Source organism: Paramacrobiotus metropolitanus, unplaced genomic scaffold (assembly GCF_019649055.1).
Source record: "Paramacrobiotus metropolitanus isolate TYO unplaced genomic scaffold, Prichtersi_v1.0 Parri_scaffold0000150, whole genome shotgun sequence".
Classification (NCBI taxonomy): domain Eukaryota; kingdom Metazoa; phylum Tardigrada; class Eutardigrada; order Parachela; family Macrobiotidae; genus Paramacrobiotus; species Paramacrobiotus metropolitanus.
This window is the reverse complement of record NW_026570370.1, coordinates 159,433-176,620: the sequence shown is the minus strand read 5'-3', so window position 1 is coordinate 176,620 and position 17,188 is coordinate 159,433. Positions and strand designations below refer to the sequence as shown.

The 17,188-nt window shown below is 42.0% G+C and overlaps 1 protein-coding gene and 1 long non-coding RNA gene across 2 annotated transcripts; one reads left to right on the top strand and one right to left on the bottom strand.

The window, feature by feature from the left end:
- The first annotated feature begins 2,820 nt into the window (after positions 1–2,820).
- LOC129599614 (uncharacterized) lies at positions 2,821–5,667 on the top strand. The gene is made up of 3 exons (XM_055497896.1): positions 2,821–3,435; positions 4,360–5,181; positions 5,428–5,667. The coding sequence occupies exons 1-3, from the start codon at positions 2,821–2,823 to the stop codon at positions 5,665–5,667; spliced, it is 1,677 nt and encodes a 558-aa protein (XP_055353871.1).
- A 1,311-nt stretch (positions 5,668–6,978) lies between these two features.
- Positions 6,979–7,833, bottom strand: LOC129599604 (uncharacterized). The gene is made up of 2 exons (XR_008691936.1): positions 7,612–7,833; positions 6,979–7,550 (listed from the first exon to the last, which is right to left on the bottom strand). It is a non-coding gene; the product is annotated as an uncharacterized LOC129599604 (long non-coding RNA).
- Between the last annotated feature and the right edge of the window lie 9,355 nt (positions 7,834–17,188).

The window sequence follows — 17,188 nt, the reverse complement described above, 5'->3', positions numbered from 1 at the left end:
AAATTAAACTGGAGCATAATTAAAATTGTCCAATTTTAATTTTGCTTATCATAATTAAAATTCAGTTTTCGTTTGATCAAGCTATATATCTTATTCATAATTTGACTCATAATTAAGCTTAAGTATAATTAAAATTGACCAATTTTAATTATGCTCAAGCTTAATTAAAAATGCACAATTTTGATTATGCTAAGCATAATTAAAATTGCCGTAATTTTAATTGAATTAATCATAATGTTTAATTCCCAGCAAAATTAAGAGTTTTATTATCACTAATTTTCTGTGGTCTTACTGAATGCAATGTCCAATCTGAAATCGTAATGTGCCTACATTGAATAAGATTTATGGACAATCGGGAAAGCCCTTGTCCAGGCTTTGTCTCGTATACATGTATGTCTGCCACATACCTACATGAGAGAGAGAGAGAGACAAGAGACCAGCTGGACAAGCTGTCCAGCTGTTAAGTGGGAGCGACTTTTGTTAATCATTTTGGCAATAACAATGCAGATTATATTGTTGAAATGGGATGCAACGATCGTTAAATATTAGAAGAGGCTTATCTGTACGACTTTCGGAGAATACTTGGCGCCGTTATTCAGACCGCTTACAAGTACCAGTATTCTCCATAATTCTGCATTCACAGAAGCGGACTAAGGATGACACTGAATTATACAGACATCTACTAAGGTTGTAGCCCGTTTTCCTGGACTATATAAACAGAACAGGCACTTTCAGGGTATTAGTTTCGCTTTCACATGTCTGATGGTGAATCACTTGATTAGTGATAGACGAACCTAATAGACTGACTTGGCTCACACTTAACTCTATTCGGCAGTATTTCCGCAATCGTCTCGATATGCCATTAATTCTACTATAGCTGTTTGTTTTCCGTAAATTCGGGCGCGCGTATCCGTGCCTTCCATGCACGCCTTGAATGTCGACTTCGCGCCGGTCACGCAAAAGATGCTGGCAAAGTCACGACGCTGCACACGCGCTATGTGTGCAATCTAAAGAATGATGGAGTTGCGAATGGATTCCCACTCTTCGGGTGTGCACTCTAAAGTATCCCGAGGAGTGGGATTCTATTTCCAGCTACATCGCACTATGAGTATCCAATACACCGGAAAGTTAACCATGGCTGGCACCGGAAATCAGACTTGGAAAATTTGCATGGCAGGTTTAGCGGCTTTAGCGATACATTCGTCCCACATACACAGATCCTTCGGCGGCAAATTTTAAGCTAGGGAAATCTGTACATGTGCGACAATCTGCACTTGCGCCAGCTGGATTTATCCACACTCAGCCGTATGACGATCTATAGCATCAACCCACTCTTCCCTGTTGGGCACACTAAAGCCTGAGCGTCGAAGCCAACCTTGTCATCGTGGATGTTATTAGTGCTATATTGCTAATTATCTGGCTGATTACTGAGCAATTGCTACCTTGCTGTCTCAAATACCTGCCGTATAGCTGCATATTGAACATTATAGAATTTTTTTCAATCTGTCTTCTCGGTTAGTAGAAAATCTTGCCTGGCATAAAATAGAATTTATGCCTAGGCGGAGATAATACACTTCGTCGGAAAGAAACGTTGCAATGTGACTAGGACTTTCGCTCCAGGTTTCCTTAAGAAACGTTCGAGTCTGGTTTATGTTCGAGGAAATGCGGCTGGTGTATTAGGTGCACTGAATGACCTCTGACATTTAACCTGAACTGCACGTTCCTTACAAACTGCATTCGAATCCACAAATCAACGGCTGCTACCACGAATTATTCTTGTTTATTGTGTGCATGAGCAGCATGACACAAATTTGGATGGACGGCGTGGTATAATGAACAGCAACGAAAACGTTCTTATAAGCTCCCACCAGTGCACACCGGTGAAATTTGATTAGCCGGAATGGGAAGCACCAACTGGGAAACGCCGAAAGCAGTTGAATCGTGCAATAAAATTCGCTTGCAAAGAAATAAAGAATGGAGAAGGAAAATATGTACAATATGTGCGAGTAAATCTTCTGAGACGTACTTAGTATCTCAGCAGCACAAAATTAAAAAAAAATTTGCCGAAAGCCTGCACAACAGTCGATTTCGTAGTTCAATAATGCGATGGTACTCGTACTGTACATATCTAGGTATCTGTAGCATTGTGCATACCTTGAGTCCCGACCATGCCGAAGGTCAAGAAGAAATACAATTGCTTTTCGCATTTGCACTTTATCGTACCTGCAAGATCCGTGGTGAATCCGAAGAGTTAAGTGCACTGTGCAACTATGAAATTAGTTTTCGAGTAAGTAATAAATGCATTACGTGGTGGCACGCTCCACGCTGCCTTGTCCGCAAAACCGACAAGCACCCAGGGTTTCTGTAAGTTAGCTATCCAATAGTGTGCAAGTACTGTGAATTTACTCAATTCAGCTGCAATAATTCTCAAAAATGGCATGTAGTTTGTGTTCTCAGCAGGGCGCAATCCGAGGGAAACCGAGAAACGGCTGAAAAAGGCGCTGATGGGGAAATCGAACCCCGGCTACGTCGTTAGATCCGCGTAGGCAGTACTACTGCACCACGGAGCAATACGTTGAAATCCTTTGAAAGATTTTGTCGCTTTACGTGAGCCGCTTCTCCCCTCACAGTGTCATAGGCAGTGCTATTAGTGTAACTACGGTATTCATGGTCTCAGGGTCTGTGTTAAGTTTTACTCTCTGGGCTCAGTGCAAGTTGAGTACTTTTCCTTTCACAATGGTGGACATTTTGTTTAGGAAATAATCTGCCGTTGCGAATACATAGAAACCACTCTGTTGCGAGTCTCTGTTGCTCAGAGGAATGCACTTTTATGAGAATACTGCACGATCGGTGTTAGCATGGAACTCTACAGATGTGGAGATTGACGGGCAGCTGCAGCACGGCTATGTTGTCGGCCTGGAAGAAGACCATGGGGCACCCCCGCGTCTGTACATCGATTTCGGGTGTCCGTCACAGCAGGCGGTGCTGGTTCCCTACGAGAAAACCTGGGACTGCTTCCGACATGTATTCAACTGTCCGCGCATGGGAGGCGCTGTGGAAGTCCTGCTGCACGAGGGCCCGCAGCGCCCCTGGAAATGGTACCCCGGGAAATTGCTCATTTCATCCTTCAAGCAGCTGCAGCATGTGGCGTGGGTGGAGGTGCTGATGGATGGGAAGTGTTTTCGGGAGCTGGTTCCCCAGCGACAAATTCGCCAAACACCAGGAGAAGCAGTCAAGCCGGGCCGCCTTCCCGCGGACCATTTCGTCATGCAGACCTGCAAAGTGCCTAACGGATACTGGGCTCTGCCGCCATCGCTATCGGCGTTTTTGCTCCGGCAGGTTGAGCAGGAGCTAGGGGTACGCTGCTTCAAGGTGCTCAGCCAGAAAATGCTAGTTCTGCGATTCAGCCATAAAATTCTGGAGGATGAACATCTAGTAAGTTAATCGACGTTGCGACGCCATTGTCGTTTAATCCAATCCCACCGTAAAGAGGAGTGGGTGGGGGGCACCGGGGCTGACACCTTTTCGCAAGTCTTGAAATGAAATTCAAAAATTTTAAAAATTAATTTATAATTAAAAAAATGGTGGAAAGCTGGTTCGGTACCAAAACGATCTACATAGTAATGTGCGTTTTCGTGCAAAATTCGAAGAGCATCGGTTCATAATGAGACTTTTGGTACACTCCGCGAAATTTTATTTCACTAAAAACTCCGGAAGCGGATGTTGCGCGCACAAACGGTTTTTTCGCCTAGGTGTACGAATCCTTTGGCTACAAAATATCATAAACAATGCGAATACGTGTTTGAGAATTGAGAGTGCGCGCATAGCGAAAGTTGCCGTGGATGTGTACAAATTTGGTGCTATGTACCGGGCCAAATCCCTTAATCGGGTTCTAGAAATATCCGATAATGACCTGGCCTTTAGTTTTGGTGCACGACAATGTCTAAAATTTTTTACCCATTTGAATTCGACATTTGTATCAAGCCCAATATATGTACTTTGCTCCATGCAAAAATGTTTTTCATTTCCCTCTGCAGGCTCTGCTGCTTTCAACATCTGACATGTTTTACTGTTCTTTGCTATTTTTTTATTCTTTGCAACGATAGTTATTTGTTTTAAGAGCACAATGACACAGCTCTGATAGTTTTCTATTTATAAATCTGAATTGTTGTGGTTTCTGGGGTGCCCCTGGCAGGGGCAGCACAAAACTAAATGTAAATATGCAATGCAAAGTGTGCGCCACCCGGCGTGAGGAAGGATTGTGCTCAGTGCCTGACGAGTGGAAGGCAGCGCCCGGATCTACGTAACAGTGGTCTCACTTCATCTAGCGGCTACAGTACTTGCTTGTTTTCGCTATAGGAAACTGTGTTCGAAAGAGCAAAAACGAAGCATGAACTTTGCCATGCATTACCCGCGGAAAACGGCGAGTCCAACGTTGATCTCAAACGAAAAAAACAGCTGACTGTCAGCAGGCACGGCATGGCATTACCTTTCGAAGTGCTGAAAGAGATCTTCCTGTCACTGGACACCGTCGACCGGCTGCGCTGTCGCCGCACTTGTCAATTGTGGGAAACTTTTCTCACGTCGGCGGAGGTTGGCAGAGATCTCCGTTTAGCGCGGCAGCGGTTTCACTCTTCCAGCGCTTGTGAGCCAATGCTGTGGACTTATAATTATGCCATGTACGCCTGCATCCTGAAGCACATCACACCCGCCACCCGCGTCATCTGCATTCGCGATACCGAACCGTTTTACTTCCGCAACTGGAACCGACCCAATGATGCCGATGAAGCGGTGGAGATGATTAGCAAGGTCTTGGAAGATGCCGGCCGCCGCATCGACTGCTTCGTCCTGGATCGACGGTCGATAAACATCGACTATTCCGCGTTTAATCAGTGGAAACTGGGCCTATTGACCGCCGAGATTGAAGGGCTTCAGAGTCGCTTGGGTTCATGCAGTGATCGTTTGATTTTGAAAGATTACGCACTTACTCTGCTAGACAAGAAAGGCTTGCCGGTAATGGTGTCCCGCATCCCCATTGCGGTCTTCCAGCCGGGACAGGCTGGTGCGGTGCCCATTTTGGACCTGTTGGAGAAGCATTTGTGCTGCAAGGGACCGCCGTTGGATGTGCAGCGCATTGCCGACTACATGGCCAGTGGGATCGACAGCGAAGAGAAAGCCAAGGTAATAGGGAAGATTTGGCTTCCTTCTTAGAAACAACCTGCCTCGAAAGCGTAACGAACTACTTAAAGAAACATCAGAATTTTAAAAACTTCAAGGGAGTTTTTATATCAAAAAATTTTCAAGAATTGTTAGCAGTTCAATTCGACATTTGAAAGCCGTTTAAAATCTTAAGAAAATATTTCGGTTGGTTTAGATGAGGTTTGTGACGACAGTTACTTGTTTGTAAGGTGCTGATTGCTTTAATAGATTCTGCGCAAGTACCAAACTACCGATCCGCGCTCCTCGTTGCATTATCGTGGAAACAAGTGGACGCTGCACAATGTGGCCGACGTGGACGTGAGCAAGTTGAACCGGTTCTGCCTGCATGCCTTAGCGAAATGCGCACAGGAGAACAACGGGCAAGCCATGCAATTCAGTTTCCGCAGGGAACCCAGCAGTTCCAGTAGCGAATCCAGCAACTCGGAGTCCGAAGACGGCCAGGATTAAAAAAACTGTTGAAATAAGTTGGATGGATTGCCAAACGTTTTATACTTTTTTTTCTAACCTAGGATTCTGTATGTTACGTATCGCGTAACATAGCACGCAAAATTGTACAGGTAACATCTATCATGTGAGTTCAGTGTGAATCACAATCGCGTTGTCTTCTTATTTGCTCTCGACTCGCTCTCTCATTGTCTTAGATGCTCTCGACTTTGATTTTTTTTCCAGCAGCTAGTTTGTCTTGTTTATGCGCTAACTGCCCTTCTTGCCCCGCGCTTCTTGCTACTTATTAATCGTATAATAATCTGGCCATGTTGGGTATTGCCGTTCGTATAAATCACATAGGGATGTATCGTCTCATCCCAACGTTGGTAGTCTGCGTAACTGTCATCTCACTTCCGTTCAGCATTTTGCCGGGCGTGCCTGAAATGAAATGAAAGAGTGGGTAGTTACTGATATTGCGTTTTTCAACCGTCTTTCATTGTGGGCACTGAATTGATTCGGTAATTAATTATATAATTTGATCAATTTTGCAAATTAATTTTTCAACATAATAACCGCTTAAAAAATTGGTTTTTCGCTTCCACCGTTCTATATTGCTCAAGGCCCGGTTTGTTTTCGACTTTTACGAGCTTTGAAACCGTGATCCAAACTTAAATTTTTTATTTGCCGTGAAACTTTTTATAACCTTTAACATCGAATCTTGGCTGCACTTCGTCTTGGCGCCACTGCTGCGCTGGAAAACTTAGCCCGGCGTCTTCTGTATGACCTCTGGGGCCATCTGGATCATCGGGGGCGCCGTGCCTCCTTCCGGTGGGCGTCGGTGTTGGCGTGAGCCAATTGTACCACTGTGGTGTTGTTCTGAATCGTGGAAATGTTCATCCTGATTAACTGTCAGTGAGGACTGCAATTTGTTTTGTCTAAACATTAACTACTCGTAGAAATTCAATCATACACAACTATTTTTTCCAGACGAAGCGGCTAGTGCTACTGTAGTGAGTATAGTCGCTTAGCGTACAAGTGCGGCCTCATTTTATGATACGTATTGTTATATTTAAAATGGTGCGTAAATCAGGGAAGGAAATAATAAAAACGATGTACTAGACAATTCTTACTCTTAGCTACGATATACGCAACAGGTTCCGTCAACATCAAGTTTCCAGTGAAAAGGAAGATTACTTTCATTGAAATTGAAAATCATATTTAATATGAAGTACCAACATGACAGTAAACAATAACGTTTTGGTAAAATGCTCTAAAAGAGTAAGTAATTCCGCTGTAACTGCGTTCTTTGCTATCTGTCGTAAACAATCACTGCAACAACACCTGGCATTATTAATTTGGTTTGCACGAATAAATACTTGCAGCCACAAAGCTTGTTCGCATCAAACCAAAGATTATACAATATCTGGTAAATTAACAGGAACAAAATTGAAGCGATTAGGAATGAAAAACTTTAAAAGAAAAATTCGATGAGAGATAAGAAGCGGTATTCGAATGCAAACGGCACAACACAGCGAGGCGACCAGAAAATAGTAAATGGTATGAAAACTATCTGTACTAGGATTAAGAAGAACAGTCACGGCGACTTTTTCACAGGCATGGACGACAAAACATGCATTCCTTTCATAAGCCATCCCTGTTCGAGCTGCTGCTTTGCGAACTGTACAGATATGTATCCAGAGGGTAAATACTGATCAGTCATCGCTACTCTTTATTGAACTGTCGCTGTCGCTGGACGCGGTGGCGCTTGACCATTCTGCCGCTATCCGAGGTTGAGCCACTGCTTGGAGGATTGTTGTCCGATGGTTCAGTACTCGTGGAAGAGGACTCATCACTACTGGACGATCCATAATCGATAGTGCCAAAGCTATCGTCGTCACTGGACACTAGATGTCGAAAAAAGAAAAATTGTTTTGATAGAAGAAGTACATGGCTGTATGAACTTACTTTTTAGAGTAGCTGGCGGAGTTCAGGTAAGTTGGTAAAAGAAGCGCGATGTGGTTCCGGAAAAACAGACTGAATAGATCCAGTGCTTAAAGGAAAAGTACAGAAAAGTGTTGATGAATGCGAAAATGGCCTTTTTACCTTTGCAAATTATGCAGCGGCAGATCCCATACACTGCACAGTACATGACATTGTGTTTTATCTGCCTTTTACGTAAAACGGCAGATAAAGCGAACGCGCAGTGAAGGTGTATGGGCCCTATGGGATTTACCGCCGGATATTGGGTAAATAAGGCGCAGTGCCGACGCGTTGGATAAACAGAAGAAGATAACCGAGAGTCAGATAACCAGACCAGATTGACTGCCACAAAATTTAATATGCTGCGGATAACTGCCGGTATAGTAGAATCGCAGCCTAACTTTCGAGAGTTTAACCCGTTTAGGGTAACTAAGACATAGTTTCCCTGTACCGGCCGTTATAGTCGAAACACAAAAAGTCGTTGCGCCCTCAAGAGACACCAATGGAACTCTACTGGAACCCGTTGGAACTGTTGGAACTACTATCTGTGCATGTCTTATTACGCCTTTGTGTGGTACCAGTGGAACCTATGGAACTCTACTGTAACCCACTGGAACCGTTGGGACATCATCTCGTCGTCGTCGTCATCTGTACATCGTCTCTTTGCGCTGTTACAGATATATGATACCAATAGAACCTATGGAACTCCTTTGGAACTGTTGGAACTGCTGTAAATCGTCTCATTGCGCCTTTATTTGATTCCAGTGGAACTTATGGAACTCCACTGGAACTCATTGGAACCAAAGGAAACATTGTTAATACATTCCAATGGGTTCCAATAGAGTTCCATAGGTTCCATGGATATCACGTAAAGAGCGCAATGAGAAATGACAGTAATTCCGACAGTTCCAATGGGTTCCAATAGAGTTCCATACGTTCCATTGGTATCATAAGGAGACGTAACATGAACTTCTGTTGCGGTTTCATCGGATACTAGCGTAGGTATTTACTAGTAGTTGGGCTGGATGGAACTGGTGGAACCAGTGGAACGTATGGAACCGATGTAGATTGTGGAACCAGCGGAACTTGTGGAATCATTGGAACTCTAGAGGAACCGCCTTCTTACCCTAAACGGGTTAATCTAGGCTTTCAGCACGAAACACGGCTTTTCATATCGGCAGCGTGTGTTTGTTGTGCTCATTCTGAGTCACCTAAACTAGTTAGAGCGTTCTATTTTTTTGTGTGCACAATAATTTATCAAAAGCGAAGCAGCGAGGTCATTTTCTTTCGAATCTATTCGTGTTCGCATATGATACTTAAAATTTCATAATACGATGCAGAACATTCGCAGATAAGCTTTCTTTTACATTAATGGTTAGCTTTAGCAGTATGCAAAGTAAAGATAAATAAGACTATGTTTAATATTTGCACGGAAGCTGATTCTATCATCTTGGCTCGCCGTCCCAAGATATTACACCCTGCTGCTTCATGCAACAGGAACTAAGCACTTGTCGGAAATGACGTTCAGAGCGAACGATTACGTGCCCGACAAGCCCGTTTTGCGGGCTTTAAGAGACGGCGTTATTTTTGTTTCAACGTTTCAACCTGGTAATAATGTTAACAGGGTGTTTACGGATGGTCCGAAACTATTTGATCAGACTAACAAATTTTAGGGGTTACTCCTTACTTTTGGAAAATCTTGCATGTGCAAAGGAAAACCATAATACGCAAGAATTGAAACGCGGCATGATGGCCGTTCGACGTATAAATCAGCTTTCGAGAACCGTTAACACCTAAAAGCGCTCAGAAACTAATTTGCATTTACAGTGTCCCGCAGCAAAGAGGCATCCATTAAAGCTGTTCATAGATGAATAATTGACCATTTTCATGGTCCGGTGAATGGAACAAACTAAGCGGATTGACCGTTGACTGCGTTAACGCGCGCATACTGCGGCGTTTCATTGCCGACGAGCTGGTGCTGCTCTATATTTTTTGTTGGTGTGCGAAAGTGGTCAGCGCTGGCTTCAAAGGGACCAAATGTTTGTTGCGCAACCTGTTGCAGCGACAACTGTTTCGTATTTCACATGTAGTGTGTGGGGATAGCTGGAACTGCTACAAAAGTACCTATCGTACAGTCTGTACGTTACCTATTCTCTGTGGTGAGTCAGCAAGACCTTACAAGCCGCGTATTTACAGGGCCTGAATAGTTGACTATATATTTTTGAATCTCCTGTATTTTCAAGGCAAAACGTCATCGTCAACTTCGCGCGAATCCAGTCCTCTTAACCTAAACAACCTTCGCAAACAACGCCCACTACCCCTGACATTCCAATTCGCGCGTAAGTTGTAACTTTGGAGACAAAAACATATCAAGAACGATAAACCTTCCTTTATGTGGTAATTATACAATTGAGATGGTAATATTGCGTGATCCTAAACCATAACGGGTTCGCTGGCCGACCCGTAAAACCACTCGCCTTCAGCAATTAACTACAGTAGTAGTACATTTTACACACTCCGTCCGCCATAGAGCAATTTTTATCTCACTAGTTACATATCAGCACTTACTCATTTAATACCAATTAATTTGCCGCCTGCTTCGTTTTCACGATTTAGTGATGCGAACCATACCGTTGAACATCCCTTCAGTTCTGATCAGCCGCATTCTCTGTAATCTCTCTATTTCAACGCCAAAACCATGCTATAACGTTGGAAACCAGCGGAGTTGTTTTGATGTTAAAGCCAGATCATTCAATTGGCTACCTGCTTTAAGCTTATGCTGATTACAAGTTACGAGTACATTGTTTACCAGCATGAGAGGAATGCGAGGTATCTGTCTCGGAATTCCTCATCAGTTTTTTTGTTGTTGGTTGACTTGGGATGGTAATGTGATCGGGATGCTGGACATCGGAAACTGGGAATGCATCGTTTAACCCGGTCGACACCATGCATGCCAATTGGCACGGTGAAGGACCGAACTTTTGTAACTAGTTCTAACGCTCGTACAGTGTGTTTGCTGGTTTTATTTCAAAGGAGAAGAATGAAAGTATAGTTAAAAACGTAATATTCCACAGTCCAGCATTACCACAGAGCTCTGGTAATGACCAAAGGTGGACAAAAATGACCAAACTAGGTTCGCGGAGGTCTCGGTCACCTGCCCAAAAACTCCCGCATCCAATATATACCCAAAAAATCACACTTTTAGTATCCATAGAACTTCATTCGAAAATGATCAGGTTGTACATATACAGGTGGACACCGTCCGCCTACGGCCATTCTAAAAATCTGCGCCAGTTTTGACACGCATGGGTTTTGTGCTATTCTTTGTCAAAAGTACGAAATTCTATATAAAAATGCTGAATTAAGATAAAAAACTGCACGTACAATAAAAAAATCCCACTAAATTAACCCTTTTCACTGATCGTGATTCAGTGGCCATCGAAGTGACCAGTGGTCACTCAAGGTCTAAAAAATCGCAAAAAATCACTTATTGGACAATAGTGCAAAAATTAAAAAAACTAGGCACAGACATTTCACACTAAACATTGTTTTCGGCATTCCATAAACACTACTTGTACTGTGGTGTGTACCTAGTCTTAAGGAAAAATATGCAACACAAAAAACAAAAAGGCTCGCAGATTGAGTGTCGTTGTGGATGTCGCTCGGTGCATGACCGGAGCGTAACAGCCAGGCTTACAACCGCCTGCGCCTTCTAGCCCCGGGCCCCCGGTGTTTCTACACTTATTTAATGTTTTGAATAATGGAGTGTCATTTCAGTACTTTGAATTTAAATCCACTTTACAAGTATACACTTTAAAACTAGGTTAAAATGCACCGATTGGTTCATTGGCAGACCGGAGCGCAGCTCTAGATCTTGCCCTTAAAACTTCTGGAAATATCGTTGAAAAGGCGAGTAGTGGTAATAAAGCAGTAATGAAAGCGTTGAAAAGGCGGGAGGCGGCAATAAAACATATTTTGATTTTTTCAGAAAGACAGTGCTTAGGCTGGTGGACCAGCACTTGTTAAAGAAATTTTTGTCTGGGCAGTTCTTCCTCGATGATTGCAGTTTTCGTTGTGCTCGATAGATCGATCGAGAATAAGGTACGCACAAGATACATAGGATGACAACAGCAACAGGCACCCTGAAAACCCCGTTTCCTATGGGCACTTCTTTTCCGCACCTTGTCAATTAAAGGCAACCTTATCTTATTAAGTGATTTGTCACGTACAAACCGCTCCGGGATGAGCACTAAAGGTACAGCTAATGCATAACGAGCGCGATGTTTGCGCTTAGCGCGATGGCTACTACTGTGCACTTCGTTTACCACATTGTAACCACAATTTAATGCGTTAATGCGCACGTAGATTTTCCGTTACTACACCTACCGTTTTCTAGCCGGGTTCCGCCAGGCAGCTACGATTATACTCATTAAAATATATGGCGAGCACCAAGCCACCAGCCAGCCTAACGCATATTGCGTGTTTAAACAGTGTGAAAAGGCTTAGTACGTTGTTTGGCGCAACCCAAGAATTTACATTTTTCGATTTTCTCTATCGTGCTAATCATCCGGACCGGCTTGTACACCTTGTTTATTATAGGTACCCTTTTGGAGCTTTAGCATTAATTATTATTACCAGAACTTAGATACGGTAGCTATAATCGCTAAAGTATGGTAAGCAGGGCAACTTCTTACCTACTATTCTGAAAACGATAACAGTATTTAGAATGGTACTTTATTCCGAAAGCGGAAAGGAATGTAATCGATGTCACCCCCTGTACTGGAAAACGCGAACACACATTAATTTTGTAGTTTTTTTTATTTTTGTGCGTATCGTGTACCGGACAAAGAAGAGTTCACCCGGTGTCCGAAAAGAACCGACAGAAAACCGGCAACAAAATTACGATTGCGAAATGAAACAGCCAAATTACCGCCTACGATGTCATGCTCATTGGACCTAACAATAAGTTAGCAGAGCAGCCTCACCGTTCGATGTTCGAATGGTGTGTGTATGCGAGCGTACTGTTTTTATACGGATGCACAACACAAAAATTATTGGATTCTGTATCAGAAATGTGTTACTGAAACAATTAAAAAGGATGCCTATGAAATACAGTAACAGAATGTTTCCGTTTATTGAAAGGTGTCTAGTAACAGTCTGTTAGAAGATGGTGTCTATAAAATACAGGGCTAAAAAGGGTTCTCACATTAAACGAGAGTGTATGGAGTACGAAGTACCTTTTTCACTTCATTGTACGACGCCGTTTTTACTTCCTTATATGACGACATTTACTTCCTTGTATGACGTCATTCATTGCTTCCGTAACGGACAGACAGACAGACAGACAGACACTTTTTAAGTTTGTCTGAATTAGAGGACCTTCGCTGCGCTCCGGTCGATAATGTACTATCTCTGAATTAATGCATAAGCATTTATTACTGCATATGCTAAAGGGTCAGTACACTTCCGGTCGGACTAATCTGCTTTCTAGGTTAGGGTAGACAGGTCTGCCGGTTGATGTTGCGTTTTAGTAATGTGAAAAGCAGCAATCAATAACAATAGGCCTGACATTATCCTCAAAATAAAACCATTTGCATATTATCGTAAATCCAGTCTCTAAGTTGTATACGGAAATGGTACAGTTCGTCCTTTAGACTACTGTTCAGCGTCTGGCGTCGGCATCTGGACTGGACACAAGTGCTGTTACAAGGACACAATGGCAGCCACAATCCAACAGCACACTAAAATTACTGTTGCGCATTTCCGCATCAATTAAGCTGGCCAAAGCAGAATGCTGTTTCTTACTTCGCTTGTTCCCTTAGGAACAGCATTTTTGGCTTGCACAGTCTTAAATGATTTGTCCTTGATTGATTTCTTTCAGTTTTTTGCAATACGCTAAGCACATTATATCATGTTTGCGGCGTTCCAGCTCTGATAGATAGATTTATGCATTTTCATTTCTGCTGACCACCGGTCATCTTGCTGACAATTTGAATTATTGAACCAAATAGCGCCCGTCAAGACCTTTTGCTTAAACTAAACTAAGTCCTTATACGAATTCTTTGTGAATTGTTATTTGAGCAAAACTGTACAATGCCAATTGGCTCAGTTTCCATGCGTAATTTTGGCATCGTGACGTCCTGCTTGACCTATGGTCAAGAAAATTCCACAAAAAATTATTTTTCTTAGTTGAATTTTTTTGCCGAGGAATACCAGTTTTCAAATCGGTATTCCTACCCCTTCTAGTACCCGGCGTTGGTAGGTTAACATGCGATCTGTTGCACGCTGCATTTCTACTTTTCAGCGGAACTCCGGGCAGCGTGCGTTAAGCAGGGCTTGAGGGTCATAAGCTGACAGGTGACTGTTTATCGCCATTTACGGTTACTGGCAGTTAAGTACTACTGTATATGATATACAGTAGTACTTAATTGCCAGTTATCGTAAATGACGATTCGGTACTAAGAGGTTTTGCTAATCTGCAAAGTTGTCCGGAAGGTTCGTATCATTCTGTGTTATGAAGTGCTTAAGGTTTACATTCGCAATCTATAACGTGTTACAACCATAGCCTAAAATAGTGTGTATTATTGCACAGTTTGTGTAGTTTTAAATGTGCTTTGTGCATTTTTAGCTTTCTGAATGTGCAAGATTAAAAAATTTGGAATCCAACGAGAAAAGTTTAGAGGGGTCTTGACAGACAAAAATTTAAACTATATATTGTATTTTTAATGGAAATTTTGACCTTTTAAGAGAAAATCGTTCGTCTGCTTCGCGCTTCGCGCGAAAAGGATATAATATCCATCTAAAAGTTCAATTTCGAGGTCATCGCACGTTAAGGACGTCAAGAACTGACTTCCTCAGTTCAAAATAGAGGGCTGGCGATCCTAAAACTTAAATTTAGGGTAACTGTGAGTAGTTTGGAGTAGTTATCCATACTTTGGTATTGATTTTTTTACATTAAAACTGTGAAAGCAAAAAACGTAACCTTGCAAAATGAATTGCCTAGCTGTTTCGTAACAAAATGTCTCGTCAGCTTCGCGCTCTTCCCAAAATTGTTTCTTAACCATCAGTAGTCAATGATTTATTAACACACAAAGCAATTCAGTTAAACATATCTGTGCCCCTGCCCAAGCCCCCCGGGGGCGCCGGTGGCAGTGTGTAGTTTTAAAACTCCACTCTTTTAGGCTCTGGTTAAAACCATACCTATCCGCACGTGAATTAAGCGATCTCATTCTTAAAACAGCACTGCCTTTCTGGAAAGTATAAAACGCACGTTCGCAGGCTGTGAAAAGGGTGCAATCTGGCGGGTTTTTCATCTTGTTACATGTACTTTGTCCTGATGCTCGGCTCGCTACTTTTCCCTTGCCCAATGCCTGAATCACTTAGTATGTGCCGATTCTCATGAAATGCGCTTTCTGATTGTTAAGGGCGATATGCCCGTACATGCTGTTATCTGATATACCGTTCCACTTGTTGCTCTTTTATACCGATGTTTTTGTGCTTTTCCGACAGTTGCCTCGGATTACAGTCCGATTTCCTTCAATAACAATTCCTGACTCGCAATTGCCGTCTCGTTCGTTGCCGTTTATGCATATTTCCGTAAAACACCACATATTAGACTACGAAACCGGCCGGTCTTACACCGCCGTGACCTTTTCCGTTTATTTCGCTCTGCCATAAATTATGTAACAAATTGGTCCGACGACTGAGAAGCCACCTGTCGGTTACTACAGTCGCGTGCGATCGGTATTTACGGCATCGTTATTCCGTTAACTGACCACCCGGCCGCCTTACGTTTCGTCTACGGAAGCCGTTTTCCCGCGTTCACAGTTCTACGATGGATCAAGCGCAACACCGTATTGTAAGTTGCACCAGTTATTAATTTTTAAAATAAATTAATTTTTCACCAACGCTAATTTGCCAGTGGTATATTTGAATATACCATACTCTTATACGTTCCGATTGGAACGTTAGAGTCAATGCATCAAGTGATGTCAGATATTCTGCCGTAATGTATATGCTGTAATACTGTTGTGTACTTTTGACTATTGTCGGAATGTTTGTTATAATTTATCCCGCTTATTAATTATGCATCGTTCGTGATAAAATTTAAATATGGTATATGAATTATCTCTTGTGCAGCGAATTAATAATCAGGTGTATATACATCAATTGTCGCAGACTTATTCGTTCCAAAATAATAATGAACTAGCGGCATTTTGCAATAATCTGTTTATTCAAAATTCGACTGTATTGTATGTCGAGTGGAAAAACCTGGATACTGAAGATACAGGGATTTTATTTAAAATGCCTATTACGGATTCTCTTGTTCAGGATATTGTTGATCGTTTGGTATCGCTTGGTGGTATGCGCAATGTGCTGCAAATTCCTGAATAGAATAAATCACTAATCTCCGTATTTTAATATTTCAATATTTGCATTTTCTAATCGTCTTTATTGCGTACATTCTCTTTTCATGAAAATCATTGTCGGGCATTTCTTTACTTTCTTTCAGACATTTTAAGAAATGTTATTCGACTATAAAGTTCTTTGTCGCCGTACATCTGATGGCGTAATCTACTGGCGTTTTTTTCGGAATGCAAATCACGCTGACGAAGAAGCTTTCGATTCCTTTTGTGATACCTTTTTTGAAAATAATCCTGAGGCATTATTAATTGATTACGTGACATTCAACCCCATCGGAAGCGGTATTAATGTACGTGAGAAAAGTACGGATCCGTATATACAAAAATATATTGCTGAGGCAACGTGCCCTTGTTGTAAACATTCTTATGTATGAATTTCATTGTTGCATTGGAATAAATCGACATATTCCTCTATCTCTTTCTTTTCAATAATCTGTTGTGAAATGCAATTCACATATAAAACTGTTTCACGTGATCATACGGGCCGAATAATTCACAGCGTTTGGCAGACAAAAGAAAGTGATGATGTTGATGAATTCGCAGATTTTTGTACTACCATTTTCAGCAATGATGCAAAAGTTTTGTTTGTCCATTGTATTGTCCTTGAGTCCAGGAGAGCACATTTAGTTGCGCCTCGACAAAACCTGAGTGACCTTTATGTTTTCCAGTATATAACAGAAACCGTGTGTCCCTGCTGTAACACGTTGTTGGTTAATGCGCATCGACAAAATCCGCATCGATTGTAAGATTCTCTTTTCTTTTGATGTGGTTTCATCATTCGAAATTTATTTACAGTTTTCTGGATTTCATTTTATTATTTTTGTCTTCTTCTTGCAAATAATATTCATATTTTCCGGTTATGCTCTATAGAGCTACGTTTTATTTTTGTACGTATCCATTTAAACAGCATAAATATTATGCTGCACATAGCATTCAACATGTATGTTATCAGATGAACTTTATTTTTCCAAAACGTGACCCGTTCTATATTAAAATAAGAGAATCGTTACCTCGGGATGAATCATCCCGTTATGTTTTTCTGGTAAAGATTCTTACCAAGATTGTTGGCTGTTGTTGTGCGCAGCCGGATGACAAAAACTGATAAGTCAGCTGCGCCTGTTTTTACCAATTCTGTATTC

Bases quoted from the DNA above. Each gene is read 5' to 3' on its own strand.
- LOC129599614 (XM_055497896.1), top strand. From the start codon at position 2,821: ATGCACTTTTATGAGAATACTGCACGATCGGTGTTAGCATGGAACTCT. The intron at 3,436-4,359 runs GTAAGTTAATCG...TTTTCGCTATAG, and splicing joins TTCTGGAGGATGAACATCTA to GAAACTGTGTTCGAAAGAGC. The intron at 5,182-5,427 runs GTAATAGGGAAG...TTGCTTTAATAG, and splicing joins ACAGCGAAGAGAAAGCCAAG to ATTCTGCGCAAGTACCAAAC.